This window comes from Hyaena hyaena, unplaced genomic scaffold (genome assembly GCF_003009895.1).
Source record: "Hyaena hyaena isolate Hyena2069 unplaced genomic scaffold, ASM300989v1 scaffold_395, whole genome shotgun sequence".
Lineage (NCBI taxonomy): Eukaryota > Metazoa > Chordata > Mammalia > Carnivora > Hyaenidae > Hyaena > Hyaena hyaena.
The window spans coordinates 1,093,639-1,111,504 of record NW_024081029.1 but is presented as its reverse complement, the minus strand read 5'-3'; the positions used below and the strand labels follow the sequence as shown (position 1 = coordinate 1,111,504).

Genomic DNA, 17,866 nt, shown 5'->3' with positions numbered 1-17,866 from the left:
TCTGAAGCAGGCTCTAGGCTCTGAGCTGTCAGCACAGAGCCTGACGCAGGGCTTAAACTCAAACCGTGAGGTCATGACCTGATCTGTAGTCGGAAGCTTAATCGACTGAGCCATCCAGGCAACACTAGGCTCAACACTCTTGTACCTGCTCAATGGCATAGCTTTTATTTTGAGTCATAACAAATAAATTTGTAAGCTTTTTTTTTTCAGTTCTACAGACTTAAAGTCATTAAGTTAAACATTTCTAGAGATAACTAAAAATCTCTAAATTATGTGTTCACCTAAAACAGAGTCGATGTAACATATATAAACCATTGTTACCTTTTTATATTCATAATTTTTTCTTCAAAAGTGGAATTTAATTCTTAAAAGATGTAATCATTTCAATGAGTGTAGCTCCATCACAGTTCATGAGATAATATTTATTTATTATGCCAATATTTAAACAAATTCATTTGTATCAAACACAAACCAAAAAAACATACAGTATCAGGAGATAGCTTCAATATTCATGGTGAGTATAAGATCTGAAACAAAGTCTCCCTTACAAAGATCAGTGCATCTAGTCTGTTTAATGTACAAAATTATCATCTTGGAATATCAAAAATTCAAAACAAAAAAAATGACATTTTAAAAAGGAAAATGATAGTTTCAAAGGCAAAGTGATGCTTCCACTCATTTCAAAAACCGAATTTTTCTAAAATATAAGTAGAAAGGTTAAATACATAGAAAAAACACTGCACCTTAACTAAACAAACTTGAAAAACATTTTATCTACAGACCTAAAATGAAACCATGCGGATTTTTAAAATTGTAACTATTCTACCTCCTTGTCTGCCTAATGTATTTCCTAATATATATTTAATAAAAATGATAATGCTTTCAAGATACAGAACATATAAAGCAAGACCATTTTTATCAGTAATTTAAAGAAGGAAAACAATAAATCTAAGGTATAACCCTACAATGAAGCACAGTAAACTGTGAAGTGAAGAGTGATCATGATGTTCTCAAAGCAGAAATGTGTGACTTTTAAACTTTAAAATAGCAGGCTGCTGGGGCACCTGGCTGGCTCAGTTGGAAGAGCATGCAACTCTGGATCTTTGGGTCATAAGTTCAAGATGAATATTGGGTACAGGGATTACTAGAAAAAAATAAATAAAAACTTAAAAAAATAAATAAAGTAAAACAGCAGGCTACCTAATTAATCCAGACAGTAAGGAAAGCAGGATAGGGCAGGAAGTAAGAGCGGGACAAAGAGAGGCACCTGGGTGGCTGCTGGTTGAGCGTCCTATTCTTGATTCACGTTCACGTCATGATCTCATGGCTTGTGAGATCGAGCCCCATGTGGGACTCTGGGCTGACAGCGTGGAGTATGCTTGGGATTCTCATGCTCCTTCCTCTGTCTCTGCCCCTCCACTGCTCATACTCACACTAGCTTCCTCTCTCTCAAAGTAAATGAACATTGGAAAAAAAAAAAAAAAAAAAAAACCCCTACCATGCAGGAAGGTGTTTTCTAAAAAAAAGAGCTAGACAAAAGACGCTACACTGCTAAGAAGATAATCTACCTTGTCTTCAGTTTCTCTTTTGACTTCTTACCATGTGTAAAGGTAAAGAAAAACTACTCATTCCCAGTACAGGGTCAATAAAAACTTAAAAGGGAAAAACTTATCCCTTGCTATGTTCCACTAATGTTTTACCTATAAAAATGGGAAGAAATTTAGGGAAAACTATACTTTCACCTCAAATGAGTTTAAAGACAATCATATTTTAAATCAATCTTTTAACGATAAGACTAATATCCCATTCTAAAAAGAATGATCTGAAAAGTGAGAAAGTAGGTAGCTACTTTAAGCTCCATATAAATTGAATCTTTATACTCATTTATCTTTTAAGTACAGAAACATTTTAAGTTATCATTTCCTCTTTAATCCTCTAAAATCTCATGCAAAAAGTTGAATGAAGCCTCATTCATACCATAGATGTAGAAATAAAAGCAGAAAAAAGATTAAATGACTTAGAAGCTAGGCTTTACCATTACAAAATGGGAACAAAGTCTGACCCGATCCTTTGTTCATGTGTTAGAGGCACATTAATAAATATCAATGAAGTGATTAAATACTAAACTGGTCTTAACTTCCACATAAATTAAGAAGGAAGGGAACACATTTGATCAAAAGTATTTAAAATAAAGCTTCCTTATCCTTTTTCAGGGATTCCTAAAACTCCACTTTTCAACTTTTAATAGGTACACTAATTTACAAAGGACATATTAGCATTTACTATGTAACATTAAAGTTCCCAGTTAAGAAACTGGTCACCAGTGAAATAAGAAGCACCAGGGGAAAAAAAAAAGCCAACCTGCTGAGGGGAAAGGTAGAAGGAGGCTGGATCCTTTATGACGTAGTTTAGCCAGCACTTATTCTGGTAACATTTATCTCCAGACTTTTTGTCATGAGAGATAATTAATGTCTTTATTTTTGTAAAGCAAAAAAGAAACTCCTCGTAAACTTTTATATAGAATTCATCAAAACAAGTTTTTTTCTTGGAACAAAAATGGTAAAAAACCTGGGTTTTCTAGAGATTTGTATGAATATGGAATGACAAAGATACACAAAGCTGAAGTATCTGGAATCATTTGGCTGCCTGTAGTCTTCAGCAAAATCACAAAGTGCTCAAAAATTCTTTGACCTGAGGGGAGGAAATAAATATTAATATAATTCCTTGACCAATTTGAAATTTCTAACATTCATCTCTATTTTATAGTATATAACAGTTGAAGACCCTAACTGCATAAGTAACTCCATCACAAAGATACAGCATTTATTTTCAAAGAAATATTACTAAATACTTCAGTAGTAAAAGATATATGACCTAAAATGTCATTTCAGGAGTTATTTACATCTAAGATTAATACAATTCTATAAGAGCCAAAGACAAATATAATAATCTCCTTATAACAACATAGACCAATGACGTGGAGCTTTAGCACCAAAAATATTAGTAACTGTAATGGTTTAAACAACTCTGAAAGGCTTAGACTTGTAAAATTTATAATTTTTCTGAAGCACAAATTTGAATCAGGTTTACAATATGTAATGTTAATATGTACGGAAAGGTCATGTAAGTCGTGAACGTCACCAACTGCCCAACATCACAATGCAACAAGATCCTGTTCTCTACAAATTCTAGATGGCATAGTAATTCTTCTGAAGAAACGAAGATACTGCCTTGAACACTGGAGAACATATAGAACTGTCGAATCAATATGTTATAAACCTGAAACTATATATAACATTGTATGTCAGTTATGTATTTCAATAAGAAAAAGAGAAAGTGAACTACTAGCATTATTAATGAAAGTAAAAGTAAACAATAACATTTAAAGGCAATTCTTAGTCAAAACACAAAAGTGTTAGATAAAATTAAAAAGTGGTTCTATAGATTCACTCTGAAAATGGTTGGCTATTAGTAATGCAATGGCTGATTTAATTTTATTTCATTTATTTTAATAATATCATAAATGAATTATATCCTGTATTTTTAACATCATTAATGGTATTAAGAGGTCATCTGAATTTTCCAAATATGCTTTACTTTATATCATGGGAAAAACAACTATATGCTAGAGAATAGTTAAATAACATATGTTGAGATTTTCAAAATTCTTGAGATATATCATTTATGAATGTCAGGTTCCTGTTATAGTAAATAGTTAACTTCGTGAAGGAGAAAAAATTCAAATTTCTCTCAAAACTAAACAAACCAAAAAAATGTGGCTTCTTCAGATCTTGGATCATCACTAAGTTAATTAACATGGAGAGTGGGATATTTATTATATGATTCCCATTATTATTCTCTCTCAAGTGTACATCAATAGGTTTTCTCTCAGTCCCTTTATCATTGCAAGCACCACTCATTAACAGAATAAAGTCAACTCTCAAATATGCAGACGATAGATTAACTCTGATTAAGACAATGACTCAATGATCAGGCAATGCCAATTCATCATTGACAAGGTTCCACATAAAAGTCAAAACTAAAAATTGTTTCATCTCAAGACTTGAGCTAATAGAAAAATGGATGAAATCCATATCCTACAACTTCCAAGTATCTTCCATACTGAATTTAGTTGAAAAAGATAAACTTAATTTCACAAGTAGCTTATTATTAAAGTACCTAAAGATTGATGATACAGAGAAAAGAGGAAGTAAAGGAAACAAAGCAGAGAAGGGAGTGAGCAAGAACTCTGTTAATGTGATCATCCCTGTATTACAGATAAAGGGACCAAAGGATGAATGAAAGAAACTTCTTATCTTAGCTAAAGCCACAAAGCTGAGTATTTGAAGTTAGGATTAGTCTAAAGTCCAAATCCATCGAAAGCTCTTAACTGTAACATTATATATTCTTTTCTGTTAGTAAGTTGTTTTCTCACAAGTTACAACACTTTTCTAGACAAGACAAAACAAATGTTAGTGTATAGTCTTCCTATAAATCTACCTTTTCAACCAGACCATCATGTTTGTCTTTAAAGTCTTCATTGATGTCCAGTGTTAAGATAGGGATATCTTGTAGAAAATCAAAGTCAGTTCTGTTTTAAAAAAGAGAGATGAACAAAATAATTAGAAAAAGCATTAATAAAAGAGAAACACTAAAAACTCACTCTTATACCATCTCTGGAAAATCAAAATGTTGTCAGTCATTTTATATTAAAATTGTCCTGCCAGTACTTTATCTGGTAGTCCCTTCTTGCTCATCTAGATTTACTACTAAATAATAATACTAAAAATATCTAAAAATCTCAGGTATAAAATATATAAAGCTAGGGCTTATGACATGTAATTCTTCTCAAAAACCAAAAACGTACCATAACATAGGAATGTCTGCATTTTAAAGATGAGAAAACTAAAGCTCTGGGAGGTCACTCTGAGGCTCAGTGATTGCCTAAGGCTGCACACTAATAACTATGGATTTGAACCAAGATCTGACTAATGACAATGAAGTCCATGCTTTTAACAACTGTGCTCTACTAGTGCTCAAGCCTTGATCTAAAAAATAAATCTACAGTAACTTATCTTAAATTCTCTCTAAAAGAGAGTACCTACATAATGCACATAAATATATTTCCTACTTTACCACTTAAATTCCATACATTTTGCTGTCAATAACATTGCGCGAGATTAGCTATAAAAACTTTAAGGAAACAGGATCTCATTATAAGAAAAAGAATCAAAATTCACACCTAATTCTGGGAGGTCCTATAATACTTGTTTAAAAGAAAAATGTCTGAAAATGAAAACTTGTACATGTTTTAGATTAAGATTTGATAAAGGTCTTTGAAATGAATAGTAAGTGAAAATAAGGGAGTCTTACTTCAGGGTTCTGTGCAGGAGCCAGCTCTCATGCTTTTCATGAAGCTTTTCCAAATATTCAAGAGGAATGCCTTGTTCTTCATTTCTTCCCCGTAAATATATTCTATTCAAGCATTTCTAAAAGCAAGCAATAAGAAAGTGGTGGGGTGCAAAGAATGATTATTCTTGCCTGCTGTCATTAAAGTTTTCTTCTCTAGTGTCTCTTTAGTTATGCTAGCCAACATCTCCATTTATTCCTTCTTGAAAGCCGACATAGTTCATTTTTCCCTTTTTGTGCTTTTCCATCATTTGGTGGCTATAAACCAAGGAGTACTATCAGAACAAGTCTATAAACTTATGGGATCCATACTTGAAAAATACTGTGTAAAATAAATTTGGTAAAAAGTTCAATATATAAAATGTTTCAAAATCTATTATAAATCTTCTTTTCAAGTACTTAGATGATCCTCCAATCAAAAGATATCATAAAATAACACTGATTTAAAAAGTTTTGTGTTAGACTTTAAGATATTGATATATTTTATAGCATTCTTTATGTTCTTCTACATTTACACTTGCTATATTTGTAATTAAAAACAAAAAAAATTCTTTTCAAAAATAAAAGTAAATTTCAAAATTATTGTTAAATTCTGGCTTCCTCGATATTAAAAAGAAGAACAAAACCATCACTTGGAATCAGAAACCTAGTTGCTTTGAAAATTCAGCTTCAATAGCAACATAGTATCCTTTCAAACTAGAAGTCATGACATTTATATTCATCAGAGCCTACTTTGCGGCTTACGGAAGACACAGGAATAAAAAACAGAAAAACTGAAATGCAAGCACCAAAACCAGAAATTTGTTAACAAATGTAATCTCTTATTTAGGTTAGCTTTATGAAAGGCATCCACTTAGTCTTCCTGGACTCATTATATAATTTCACATATAAACAATATAGCCATATTACAAGGCACATTTTCAATTAAGCTCCCATACCTGAAAATGGCAAGTGTCCTCTAAGTCTCTTCTCACCTGAAGCTGCTAACTACCTATCCATTCCAAGCCATGAACTATAAAAGATTTCCTGAAATGGACCTTCATCAACTTTGTCAGTCATTCACAAATATTTACTGAACTCCTACTATGTACCCAGGCCCTGTTCTAGGCAATGGAAATTCAATAGTATTAAAACACTCAAAGTTTCACACCAAGAAGCCTATCCTCTAGCAGTTACTTAAGCAAATATTTTAATCTAGCTGTGATAGATAAGAGACATTCCAAAAGTTAGGAAGAAATAATAAAGAACAGAATGGAGAAAGCACAGAGAAGGGCCTAAAAGAACAACTTGCTAAATGTGGGCTTCTACTTTGCTGAGAAAAAGAGAATGCCTCTCTCTGCACAGTTATGAGTTTCTAATTTGGATGTGGGGAGTAGAGTAGGGAATGGAGTTAAACTAAATTGCCTTCACTGCATACCACTAAAAGGACTTCTAAGTATTACTTTAAATTGGCAATGGAACAAACAAATTTATGTCTCACCTCTGGTGTTGCTCGAAGATAAATGATTCCATCCAGTTCAAGGCTTTGACCAAAATGGTGATTCATCCAGTCATGCCAGTCTTGATAAATTGTCCACTCTGTTTCATTCATGCAGTCAGATTCATACAAATTTGATGCAAAAACATACCTGAAAAAGAGTCTACATCAACACATAATTCCTTTCCAAAAAACACAAAGAAATAGAGAAGAGAAAAAAAGATCTCCTAAATGGACGTGGAACATTCTCCCAAAATCCATGGCAAATAATAACTTAAAAGGCAGAAAAAAAAATAGAATATCTCCAACTATAAAAAAATATGTTTTTGGAAAGCATTTCTCGAAAACGTATTGAAAGAATGCCTGGTAGTCCCCAAGACCTTCAACCAAAAGAACATAGTATACAGATGGAGAAGCCTATAATGAGAATCTAACAGTCTTCTATTAAGTTAGACATTAAAGAGATGTGTAAAAATGTAAAACAACCCTACTTTTCTAGTTTTTTTGAAAAATACAATTTTACAAGTATGTTACGCTAATATGTAATGGGCTTATTACTAATTTTAAATAAATAAGTGTCCTTTATACTTCTCAATATTAATTTCTAATAACATAAATATCAATAAGACACAAAGCTCTTTGGGCTCTTCAATAATTATTAAGAATAGAAAGGGATCCTGGGGTGCCTGGGTGGATCAGTCGGTTAAGTGTCCAACTCTTGGTTTCAGCTCAGGTTGTGATCTCATGGTTAGTGAGTTTGAGCCCAGTGTAGCCTACTTGAGATTCCCTCTCTCTCAGCCTCTCCCCTGCTCCTCCCTTCCTGTGTGCTCACATGTGGGTGTATTCTCCCTCTCTCAAAAAAAGAGAGAGAGAGAGAATGGAAAGGGATTCTCAGACCAGAAGTTTGAGAACCGTTGTCCTGAGCCAACACTCCAACTTAAAAGAATTCTTGCATAAACAAGGTAACTCTAAGGCTCCCTTAGAAATTTTTGATCTTGCTCAAGATGCAAGTCTAGACTACAGATCCAGATTTAATCAGAGTACATGAGAATTTTAAGAGCATTAGAGGGGAAAAAACTTCTCTGCAAATTTGAGTGACATGGCTATATTCCCAAAAGCTTCCTCGGAAGCTAGCAATTATTAATACTAGTACTTCCCTAATGCCATGATTACCAAACTGCTGAAGGTAATTTTCCATCTCAAATCTTCAACACAGCCTCTCTTATTACTTTGATTACCAGGAAACAGAAAAAAAAGTCCAGTTCCAAGCCAAGATTCCAAAATGACAAGCGCAAGTTATTTATATATACCTGTCACTATATATAGATCGTTCAAAAAATAATACAGGTTTCTCTGCATCTTTGAGCTTGCCATTAAGACAGGCAAGCTGGGCTCGTATTCGACTAAGGCAGGCATATGACTGGAAGGTAAAAGACCATCGTTCAGGTTTCTCGTACATCATTTGAAGAACATTCCCACCACTTTTCTGAGATGGTGTCAGTTCCTATTTTGAATGGGAAAAAGGGAAGAGAAAACAAAATTAATAATCAATAGGGCTATTTAAATTTTTTTTAAAAGTTCAAAAAGAGAAGTTAGATAAAAAAATGCATCATGATTAGCAAAACCAAAATGGTTAAATTCTCTTCCTCCTGCTCTTTCATTTTATTTTTCAGGATGCCTGAGGTCTAGAAGGCTAGCTTAACCATCAGCTCTTTATAGAGCTCTTCCACAAGAAGTCACAAATTAATGGCCTATGGTAGAAAATATTTGTTTGGCCCAAATGGGACTTTTTAAAAATTTGAATTAGCTGTCAATATTTAAAAGCTAAATAGGTTCACATAATATATCTGGATTTGTATTTTCTTTTTAAAAATGTGAAAACCACCAACAGCATTTTTTACAGAACTAGAATAAACAATCTTAACATTTAAATGGAACCACAAAAGACCCTGAATAGCCAAAGCAATCAGGAGAAAGAAAAACAAAGGAAGTATTGAAGCCGCTGCCTCAGCCTTCTGGCCAACTTAGTCAGTAAATATTAGCAAGCACCTGTAGCCTGAGTGATCAATTAACTAAACCTTTCTGGGTATATTTATAGAGAGTGTATTGTTTCCTAGAAAAGCCCTGAAGGAAACCCTCTAGTACCACCTCCTTCCCCACTGCCCTGGGCATTGTGATAACATCTGTAGCTGGCATGAAGTCTGCATGAATGCAATCAAGAAGTATTACAGACCACTGTGCTCCCCTTTTACTGATGAACTCTCCTAAAGTTCCTTTAAAAACCAAACCTCAGAGCTGGTTTTTGGAAAAGGGCCCACCATCTCCCCAGTCGGTGGGCCACCTGAATAAAGCTCATCCTCCTTTCCAATCAAAACTCATCTCTTGAGCATTGACTTTTTGTGCAACAAACATCTGAACTTGGGTTTTTCAGTAACAATATCACAATCCCAGATTTCAGGATACACTACAAAGCTATAGTAATCAAAACTGTATGATACTGGCACAAGAACAGATATACAGATCAATGGAACAGAATAGAGAGCCCAGAAATGACCCCATGCTTAAATAGCGCCAATTAATCTGTGACAAAAGAGGCAAGAATATAAAATGGGGAAAAGACAAACTCTTCAATAAATGGTGTTGGGAAAACTGGACAGCTACATGTAAATGAATGAAACTGGACCACTTTCTAACACCATACACAAAAATAAACTCAAAATGGATTAAAGACCTAAATGTGAGATCAGAAACGATAAAACTACTACCTAAAAGAGAATACAGGCAGTAATTTCTCTGACATCAACCATAGCAACATTTTCCTAGATACATTTCCTAAGGCAAGGGAAACAAAAGCAAAAAATAAACTATTGTGACTACACCAAAATAAAAAGCTTTTGCAAAGCAAAGGAAACCATCAGCAAAATAAAAAGGTAGCCTATTGAATGGGAGAAGATATTTGCAAATGATATATCCATCTGATAAGGAGTTAATACCCAAAATATACAAAGAACTCCTACAACTCAATACCAAAAAAGAATCTGATTTAAAAATTGACAAAGAAGGCGCCTGGATGGCTCAGTTGGTTAAGTGGCTGACTTCGGCTCAGGTCATGATCTTGTGGCTTGTGGGTTCAAGCCCGCATCAGATTCTGTGCTGAAAGATAGGAGTCAGGAGCCTGCCTCGGACTCTGTGTCTCCCTCTCTCTCTGCCCCTCCTCTGCTTGCACTCTGTATCTCTCTCTCAAAAATAAATAAACATTAAAAAAATAAAAATAAATTAAAAAAATAGACAAAGGACCTAAACAGACATTTTTCCAAAGACATACAGATGGCCAAAATATACACAGGAAGGTGCTCAACATCACTAATCATCAGGAAAATATAAATCAAAACCACAAGGAGATATCACCTTACACCTTCTGGAATGGCTAAAATTAAAAAAAAATTACAAGGATGCCTAGGTGGCTCATTTGGTTGAGCATCCGACTCCTGATTTCGGATCAGGTCATGATCCCAGGGTCATGGGATTGAGCCCTGTGTCGGGATCCACACTGACTGTGAAGCCTGCTTAAGATTCTCTTTCTTTCGGAAAAAAAAAAAAAAAAGACAATAAGAAGTGTTGGCGAGGATGTGGAGAAAAAGGAATCCTTGTACCCCATGGATGAGAATGTAAATTGCTATTGCCACTGCAGAAAACAGTATGGAGGTTCTTCAAAAAATTAAAAATAAAAATAGAATTACCATATGACCCAGTAATTCTACTACTGGGTATTTTCTAAAAGAAAACAAAAATACTAATTCAAAAAGATACATGCACCCCTCTGTTTATTGCAGCATTATTTACAATGTCCATGGACAGATAAATGGATAAGGAAAATGTGATGTGTGTGTATATATATATATATATATATATATATATGTGTGTGTGTGTTGTGTGCACATATATGTAAATGTATATATACAAGCACATACATATAAATGTATATATACAGTGGAATATTACATGGCCATAAAAAAGGATGAGACTGTGCCATTTGTGACAACATAGCTGGACCTAGAGGATATTATGTTAAATGAAATAAATTGGAGAAAGGTGATTAATATTTATATGATTTCACTCAAATGTGGAATCAGAAAAAAAATAATAAAAAAAGCAACAAGCAGAATTAGATCTATAAATACATAGAACAAAATGATGGTTGCCAGAGGCGGGGAGAACTGGGGATGGGCAAAATGGGTGAAGGAGAGTGGGAAATACAGACTTCCAGTTATGGAATGAATACATCATGGGAATAAAAGGCACAGCAGAGGGAATATAATCAATGATACTATAATAGCATTGTATGGTGAAAGACAGTAGTATACTTGTGGTGAGTGTAGTATAAGATATAGACTTGTTGAATCACTATCCTATACAACTGACGTTAATGTAACATTGTGTATCAAACAAACAAACAAAAAAACTTTTAATGTGGAAACCAAGCAATACTGTGCCTGCATTTTATCTCAGTAAATAGGGCCAAGTCACACATGCTTCCACTAAAGTGGGACATATGCTCTCCAGCTAATCAGCTCCTGCCATTCCCTTTGATTCTCACAGCAGGCCTGATTTATTTGTTTAGCTACCTGTCCCCTTTAGGTATTTTAGGCCTCAATCTTCTAATAAAACAGAACAGATCTTCCCTAAAATTTTGTGATTTTATAATCATATTGTTAGAACCAATATTTTCAGTATTAAGAAAAAAACATATAATAAAAAATAAAGTAAAATCTTTGTAATGTTATATTAGAATTTGAAATAGCATCCAGAACTCATGAATTATTTTCCTTCCTATAAAATATTGTTTTCCTAGCTCTGTCCACCAAAAGGCGTATCAACAACGACAAGTTTGTAGGAATGAACATAAATGTCACCCAGATTATGATCTCTAAATACCATTTCCCAGTGAAAGGAATTAGGGTAACATTCTTTATTCAGTCTGGAGAAATAAATGTAGAACATGAGCTTAACACACCTAGTTCCAGGAAATAAACTATTGAAATCTCCTGAGGCTGTGCCAAGGGCAAGAGAGCTAATGTCAAACAAAGGCTTCAATTTGTCAAAAGATAGGACACTATGAACATTCGAAAGGAATGATGAGTGGAAGGCAAAAACTGTAAGTTCAAATACTAAAGGGAACCAGAAAACAAAAAACCCAAACTCTCCAATCATCTTTGGAGGTTGCTAGGGTACCAATGAATTATTCTGGAAATTTGTATATAAAGAAAAAAAAAACATTAAAAATTTTATTCTGGGGGCACCTGGGTGGCTCAGTCAGTTAAGCATCTGACTTCAGCTCAGGTCACGATCTTGATGTAGGTTAGAGCCTTGTGTCAGGCTCTGTGTTGACAGCTCTGAACCTGGAGTCTGCTTCGGATTCTGTCTCCTCTCTCTCTGCCCCTTCCCCACTTGTCTTCTGTCTCTCTCTCTCTCAAAAGTAAACAAAACATTTAAAAAATATATAAATGGTGAATTTGTGTAAGCCTCCTTTCCTTGTGCCTGAGAAAAAAGTCAAATAAAGCCTTGAAATTATTTTGTAGCTAATCTAGCTATAGTTAACTAAAATGAACAAAGAGGCTCACATAACTAGATATAGTCAGAAAAGAGATGGAACCAGATCCTGAAAAATATGTACATACATACTTGTTACACCAATTCCACGGAAATCAACTAAAATTAGCAAAAGGAACATTTAGATCCTTGAAGTGTGATTTTGTTCCATAATCAATGAACATTCAGACCTTAAGTTTTCAAAAATGTTAAATAAATTTACACTGATAAATGTAAATGTACTCTTGATATAATCCTAAACTCTGGAGTAAAGGCAGTCATACATTTCCACATAATATTCTGTGATCATAATCACAAATCAAATGCTGGATAGTTTTAGTCATGACTTGACCCAACAGATAAAATTCTTATGTTTGCAAATTGTTAACTCAATTTCTAAATGGGATTACTTTACTCCTACTCAAACTTCTGACAAAGACATGCATGAATATGGCATTCTGTAACTATAAATTTTAAAATTCTTCTCAACTATTTGATCTCTGGAAACAGTGAAATTATTTATTGCTCTTACAAAACATCACAGAGGTTTACTACTAAAATGTTTCAATGCTTTGCTCAGATCTGTAGCCTAGAACCTACTCTGCACAAAGTACTATGTGTTTAAGTAATTAAACAGGCAAGGTTATCTTAGGTCCCTTCCAGTATTCCTATCACACTTAAAAACTCCTGATAGGTTGGCAGTATCTATTTGTTAATCTCTCTCCAAAAACAGCCTCCACTACAATATTCTATATAGGGGCGCCTGTTGGCTCAGTCAGTTAAGTGTCTGACTCTTGATTTTGGTTCAGGTCATGATCTCACCATTCATAGCATGGAGCCTCATATTGAGCTGTGCTGACAGATTCTCCTTCCCTCCTCTCTACCTTTCCCCTGTTCATGCTCTCGCTCTCTCTCAAAGTAAATAAACAAACTTAAAAAAATAAAATATTCTAGATAATCACATTTTGATAGTATATATATAGTCTGATTAAAGTAGTTTACATGAAGCAATATCTAATTCAGTACGTGCAGTTTTTAAGAGACTTGGTATTCTAAATGAATCTCTAATTTGTAAACTATATAGGAAATAGTTTTGAGCATCTGAGGACTGTCCCTTGCCACTTCACTACTACAGTCAAAGTCAGTAAATCTTACCTTTCCTTGCTTTCCAAATCAAAATAAGAGCATAAAGAGAAAGGAAGCAATTGAAATTTCATTCTTTCAGTGACAATATTCTTTCTTTGTTTCACAAAGAATACATTAGAGTTCTATAATATTAGAATTGTCATATTAAGAAAGAAAAATGGGCACCTGGATGGCTCCGTCAGCTAAGCATACAACTTCAGCTCAAGTCATGTTCTCACAGTTTGTGAGTTTGAGCCTTGGGTGGGGCTCTGTGCTGACAGCTCAGAGCCTGGATGGAGCCTTCTTCAGATTCTGGGTCTCTCTCTCTCTGCTCTCTCCTGCTCACACTCTGTCCCTCTATCTCTCTCAAAGATAAAAAAACATTAAAAAAAATTTAAAGAAAAAAGAAAACCCAGAACCTCCAATAAATCTGAACTTCAGATAAACAACAAATGATTTTTTAGTATAAGAATCTCCCAAATATTGCCTGTTATTTTAATTTAATATGATACCTTACCTCACCCATATAGTCTTTCCAACACAATGGACTTTCATTTTTCTTTTTTTATTTAATTCTTACACAAGCTTGATTTTTCCTATTATCATTCCCATTTTACTGATAAAGTTTGGAAAAATTAAAGTGCTCTTGAGGATTACACAGCTAACTAACAGCAGAATTAGAGCTTATAAATATTCAAATTATATGTAAAATTTTATTGCAATGGCATTTAATGTAACTGAATTTCACCTACAATCTTATTAAGTATATACTTCTCTTTTTAAACAGTTAAGCCCCAATTTAGGAAGAAAAATAAAACCAATTCCAATTTCATCTATAAAGAAAAGGGCAAACAATCCCACTTACCTTGGGGTAGGTCAGTCACTTTTGCTTCCCTCTCCCTAAATTCCAGTGACTCAACAGTAATGCCTAAAAGGATCTACATATGCCAAATCAAACCTATAAACCTAATCCTTTCATTTACAGGAACCATAACCCACTATTGTTATATTAGTTCAATTCTAACTGCTTTAGCAAAGAAGAGCTTTTATTCATAGCCCAGAGAAGCAGAAGCAAAAATATCCCAGGAGACAAGTCCTTCCTTTGTGGACCTAGAATGATCATTTCCCTGTGTGTCAGAAAACCAAGACTGAGCTCTGTTCTAACAGCTGACTATCTTGAATACTATTGTTTTTAGAAGAAAGATAGTTTATCCACCACATGCACTATAGGATCAAATATTTATAGTCCTAGGCAAAAGAAATAAATAAGGAGTTGTTTTCATAGGTCCTTATGGTGGGCAAAGGATGCTTCCTCAGCCTTTCCTGTAATAACAAGCTATATAACGGTTCTCCCAAACCTTGATAGAGCTTTTAACCTTATATACTAACTTTTAAGGAATAAAATATGATGGCTTAATCCCTATTCACAATTCTAGTCCAAATAAACACCCCTGAACACTTCCTAGAAGTTCACGCTCAAAGTAGGTAGTTTTTCTCTGGGGAAAAAAATCCACCAAGTGTAAATATTGACCTCAAAGTTTCAGTTAAGAACTAAAAACCACACAAACACATGGCACTTTGAGGCAGAATTTAAATTACATACCACAAACCACATAATTAACTGAATCTTCTTCCCAAAATTGAAAAAAAAGCATAAAATAGCAAGAAGTTAACTTTCAACAATAGGTCTGTTTAGAAAATACTCTTAGCATATCATGAACTGAAATAAGGGTGCCTTCCCAAAGTGCTTAAAGAGTAAATTTATTTTTATTAAATTTCATTAAAAAGACTTTGTTAATTATAAACTGACTTTCCACCTATTAGCATTCCCCAGGGGGGAAAAATGTGTCATACAAATGAATCTTTTCAGCTAAATGAAGCTTATCAACTTAACCACTTTTTTATGTATTATTTTTATAGCGAGAATACATTAGTAGGTATTTAATTTTCATACCCTCAAAAGGATAGAATTTCAAAAATTACTCAGTAATAGACACTTACTCTTAAATAACTTTTAAATACCGACTGCTGGATTTATGAAAGAAGTTAGCAATAAAGCACAAGTCTCCAATGTGCTATCACATAAAATATTAGGCACAAACTGTGGATACTGCTATTCAATTTTACACTAAATGAGACCAAATTAGTATTACTTTTTAGTTCTTGTCTAGTTTTCAGTTTTTCTATCTCCCTCTTTGATGTCAGGTTAATGACATGACCATCTTTTTACAGTCCCTCCCTGTTAAGGGATTTTTCTAATTTTTCTAATCAGAAAATAAGTTTATCAGATTGTGTCAAAAGTATTAAGTGAATATCCTGTGAATAAGCCACATTAATTTTAATGCATAATTTTGTGACCTCCATTTGGTCCACTCAGATGATTGGTTTCCTTCCTTATTCTCAGCTTATCTGTGTGTGCCTTATCAACTATAACAAACATTCCCTCTTAGGGACACCTGTGTGGCTCAGTGGATTGAGTGTTCAACTCTTGGTTTCAGCTTAGGTAATGATCTCACGATTTGTGAGATAGAGCCCCACGTTGGGCTCTTGCTGACAGCACAGAGCCTGCTTGGGATTCTCTCTCCCTCTCTGTCTCTACCCCCCTTCTCAAAAATAATAATAATAAACCTAAAAAAATCCCTTCTAAAACAATAGGTAGTTAAATTTCTGTTTTTAAAGCACAATTCCATCATGTATTGTCATTCAGGTTTGGCAGATATAAAATAATTTGGTAAACTTTGGACCAATCAACAAGCATTTTCTCTTAACCAAACATCCTCTACCTTTCCTGGATGTCAGCTACTCCTTCAGAGAGGGTCTGAGTAGACCAAAAATAATAATAATCATCATCATCATCATCGTATACCTACAATGAGAAAAAAAAAAAAAAGAAACCTCTCCAATAAAACAGAAATACCAGGTCACATCACATTTCTTTCAGTACCGACACCAACCAGTTTTTAGGCACACTTCCCCAGTTCTACAGAAAGGTGATAGATGATTGTGGTTGTTTATTTTAAAGCAACTGAACTTCAAAAATACCTTCAGAGGGAAAAAAGTGATATAATGAAAAAATAAAAAATAATAAAGTGAAATAGAGTCACTAGGCTTTCTCCCTTTGTATATTAAATTAACCAGAAAAATAATTTAGTATCAACTTTTCATTAGTTACAGTTGATCTCATGATTGGTGCTGGTATTTATCTGGAAGCAAAGTATACTCCCTGCTTAATCCTAACATATTATTTATTTTTTAATGTGTATTTATTTATTTTGAGAGAGAGTTATGTGCTTGTGCTGGCAAGAGCAGGGGAGGGGCAGAGAGACAGGGAGAGAGAGATTCCTAAGCAGGCTGCATACTGTCAGTCAGGGCAGAGCCTAAAGGGCTCAAACTCACAAACCATGAGATCATGACCTCAGCCAAAATCAAGGCTTGGATGTTTAACCATCTAAGCTACCCAGGCTTTCCAAATAAGTTTTTCACTTCCCTAAAGGGAATACATATATTTGGCACTAATGAAGAGGAGCAGGGTGGTAGTGGTATGCATGTATATATGGAATTCTCTGCAGTATAAATGGTAATTCAAAACACAAAACTTAATTCTTGGATAAGTATGCTCTATTCCTGGTTACATTATCCCTGGCATGTTTTTATAAAATGAATGTGCTTAGGAATGTGAGTCAAAGGGCATATTTAAGTTTTTCTAAGAGTTTATTTTTAGATCTTAGAAGTAGAAAGTAGAGAATATTTGTTGCAGATCTCTTCCACATGAATTAATTAAACCTGGCACTTCTGAGTTTAAGTTACATTAAAAAATAAACTTAAGGTACTCCTATTATGAAATGTGTGTGTGGCAGACACTGCTATGTGTTCCTTAGAGCCAGGTTGTTTTTCTTCTTGGACACAAACTAGGCTTTACTGCCCAGCCTCCCTTGCAGTTGAGCGTGGCCATGTGACTCAGTTCAGGTCAACTGAAGTAGGGCAGAAACAATGTATATTATTTCCAGGGTTCAATCTAAAAACCTCTGTAATGTGATGCTTCTCTCTCCATCAGTTAAAAGCAAAGAACACCAACCCCTAGAACAGTGGCTCTCAACCTCAGCTCCAGGGCAGTGGTAATAAAGGATGGTACCCATAACAGCAACAGCACCATCACTTGGGATCTTGTGAGAAATGCAAATTTTCAGAACTGACCGCACAGCAGACCTATTAAATCAAAAACTGAGGGTAGGGCCCAAATACGTGTTAAGTCTCCCAGGTCATTCT

At 34.3% G+C, this 17,866-nt stretch overlaps 1 protein-coding gene across 1 annotated transcript in view; it reads right to left on the bottom strand.

Moving 5' to 3' along the window:
• Positions 1 to 1,462: 1,462 nt before the first annotated feature.
• The window catches only part of DCK (deoxycytidine kinase), a 29,137-nt gene continuing 12,733 nt past the window's right edge, over positions 1,463 to 17,866 (bottom strand). Inside the window, exons 3-7 of the mRNA XM_039251769.1 lie at positions 8,197 to 8,390; positions 6,890 to 7,037; positions 5,374 to 5,489; positions 4,501 to 4,591; positions 1,463 to 2,691 (exon numbers count right to left, since the gene is read on the bottom strand). Coding sequence (XP_039107700.1) covers positions 2,665 to 2,691; positions 4,501 to 4,591; positions 5,374 to 5,489; positions 6,890 to 7,037; positions 8,197 to 8,390 — 576 coding nt within the window. The 3' untranslated portion in view covers positions 1,463 to 2,664. The remainder of the gene's footprint in view (positions 2,692 to 4,500; positions 4,592 to 5,373; positions 5,490 to 6,889; positions 7,038 to 8,196; positions 8,391 to 17,866) is intronic.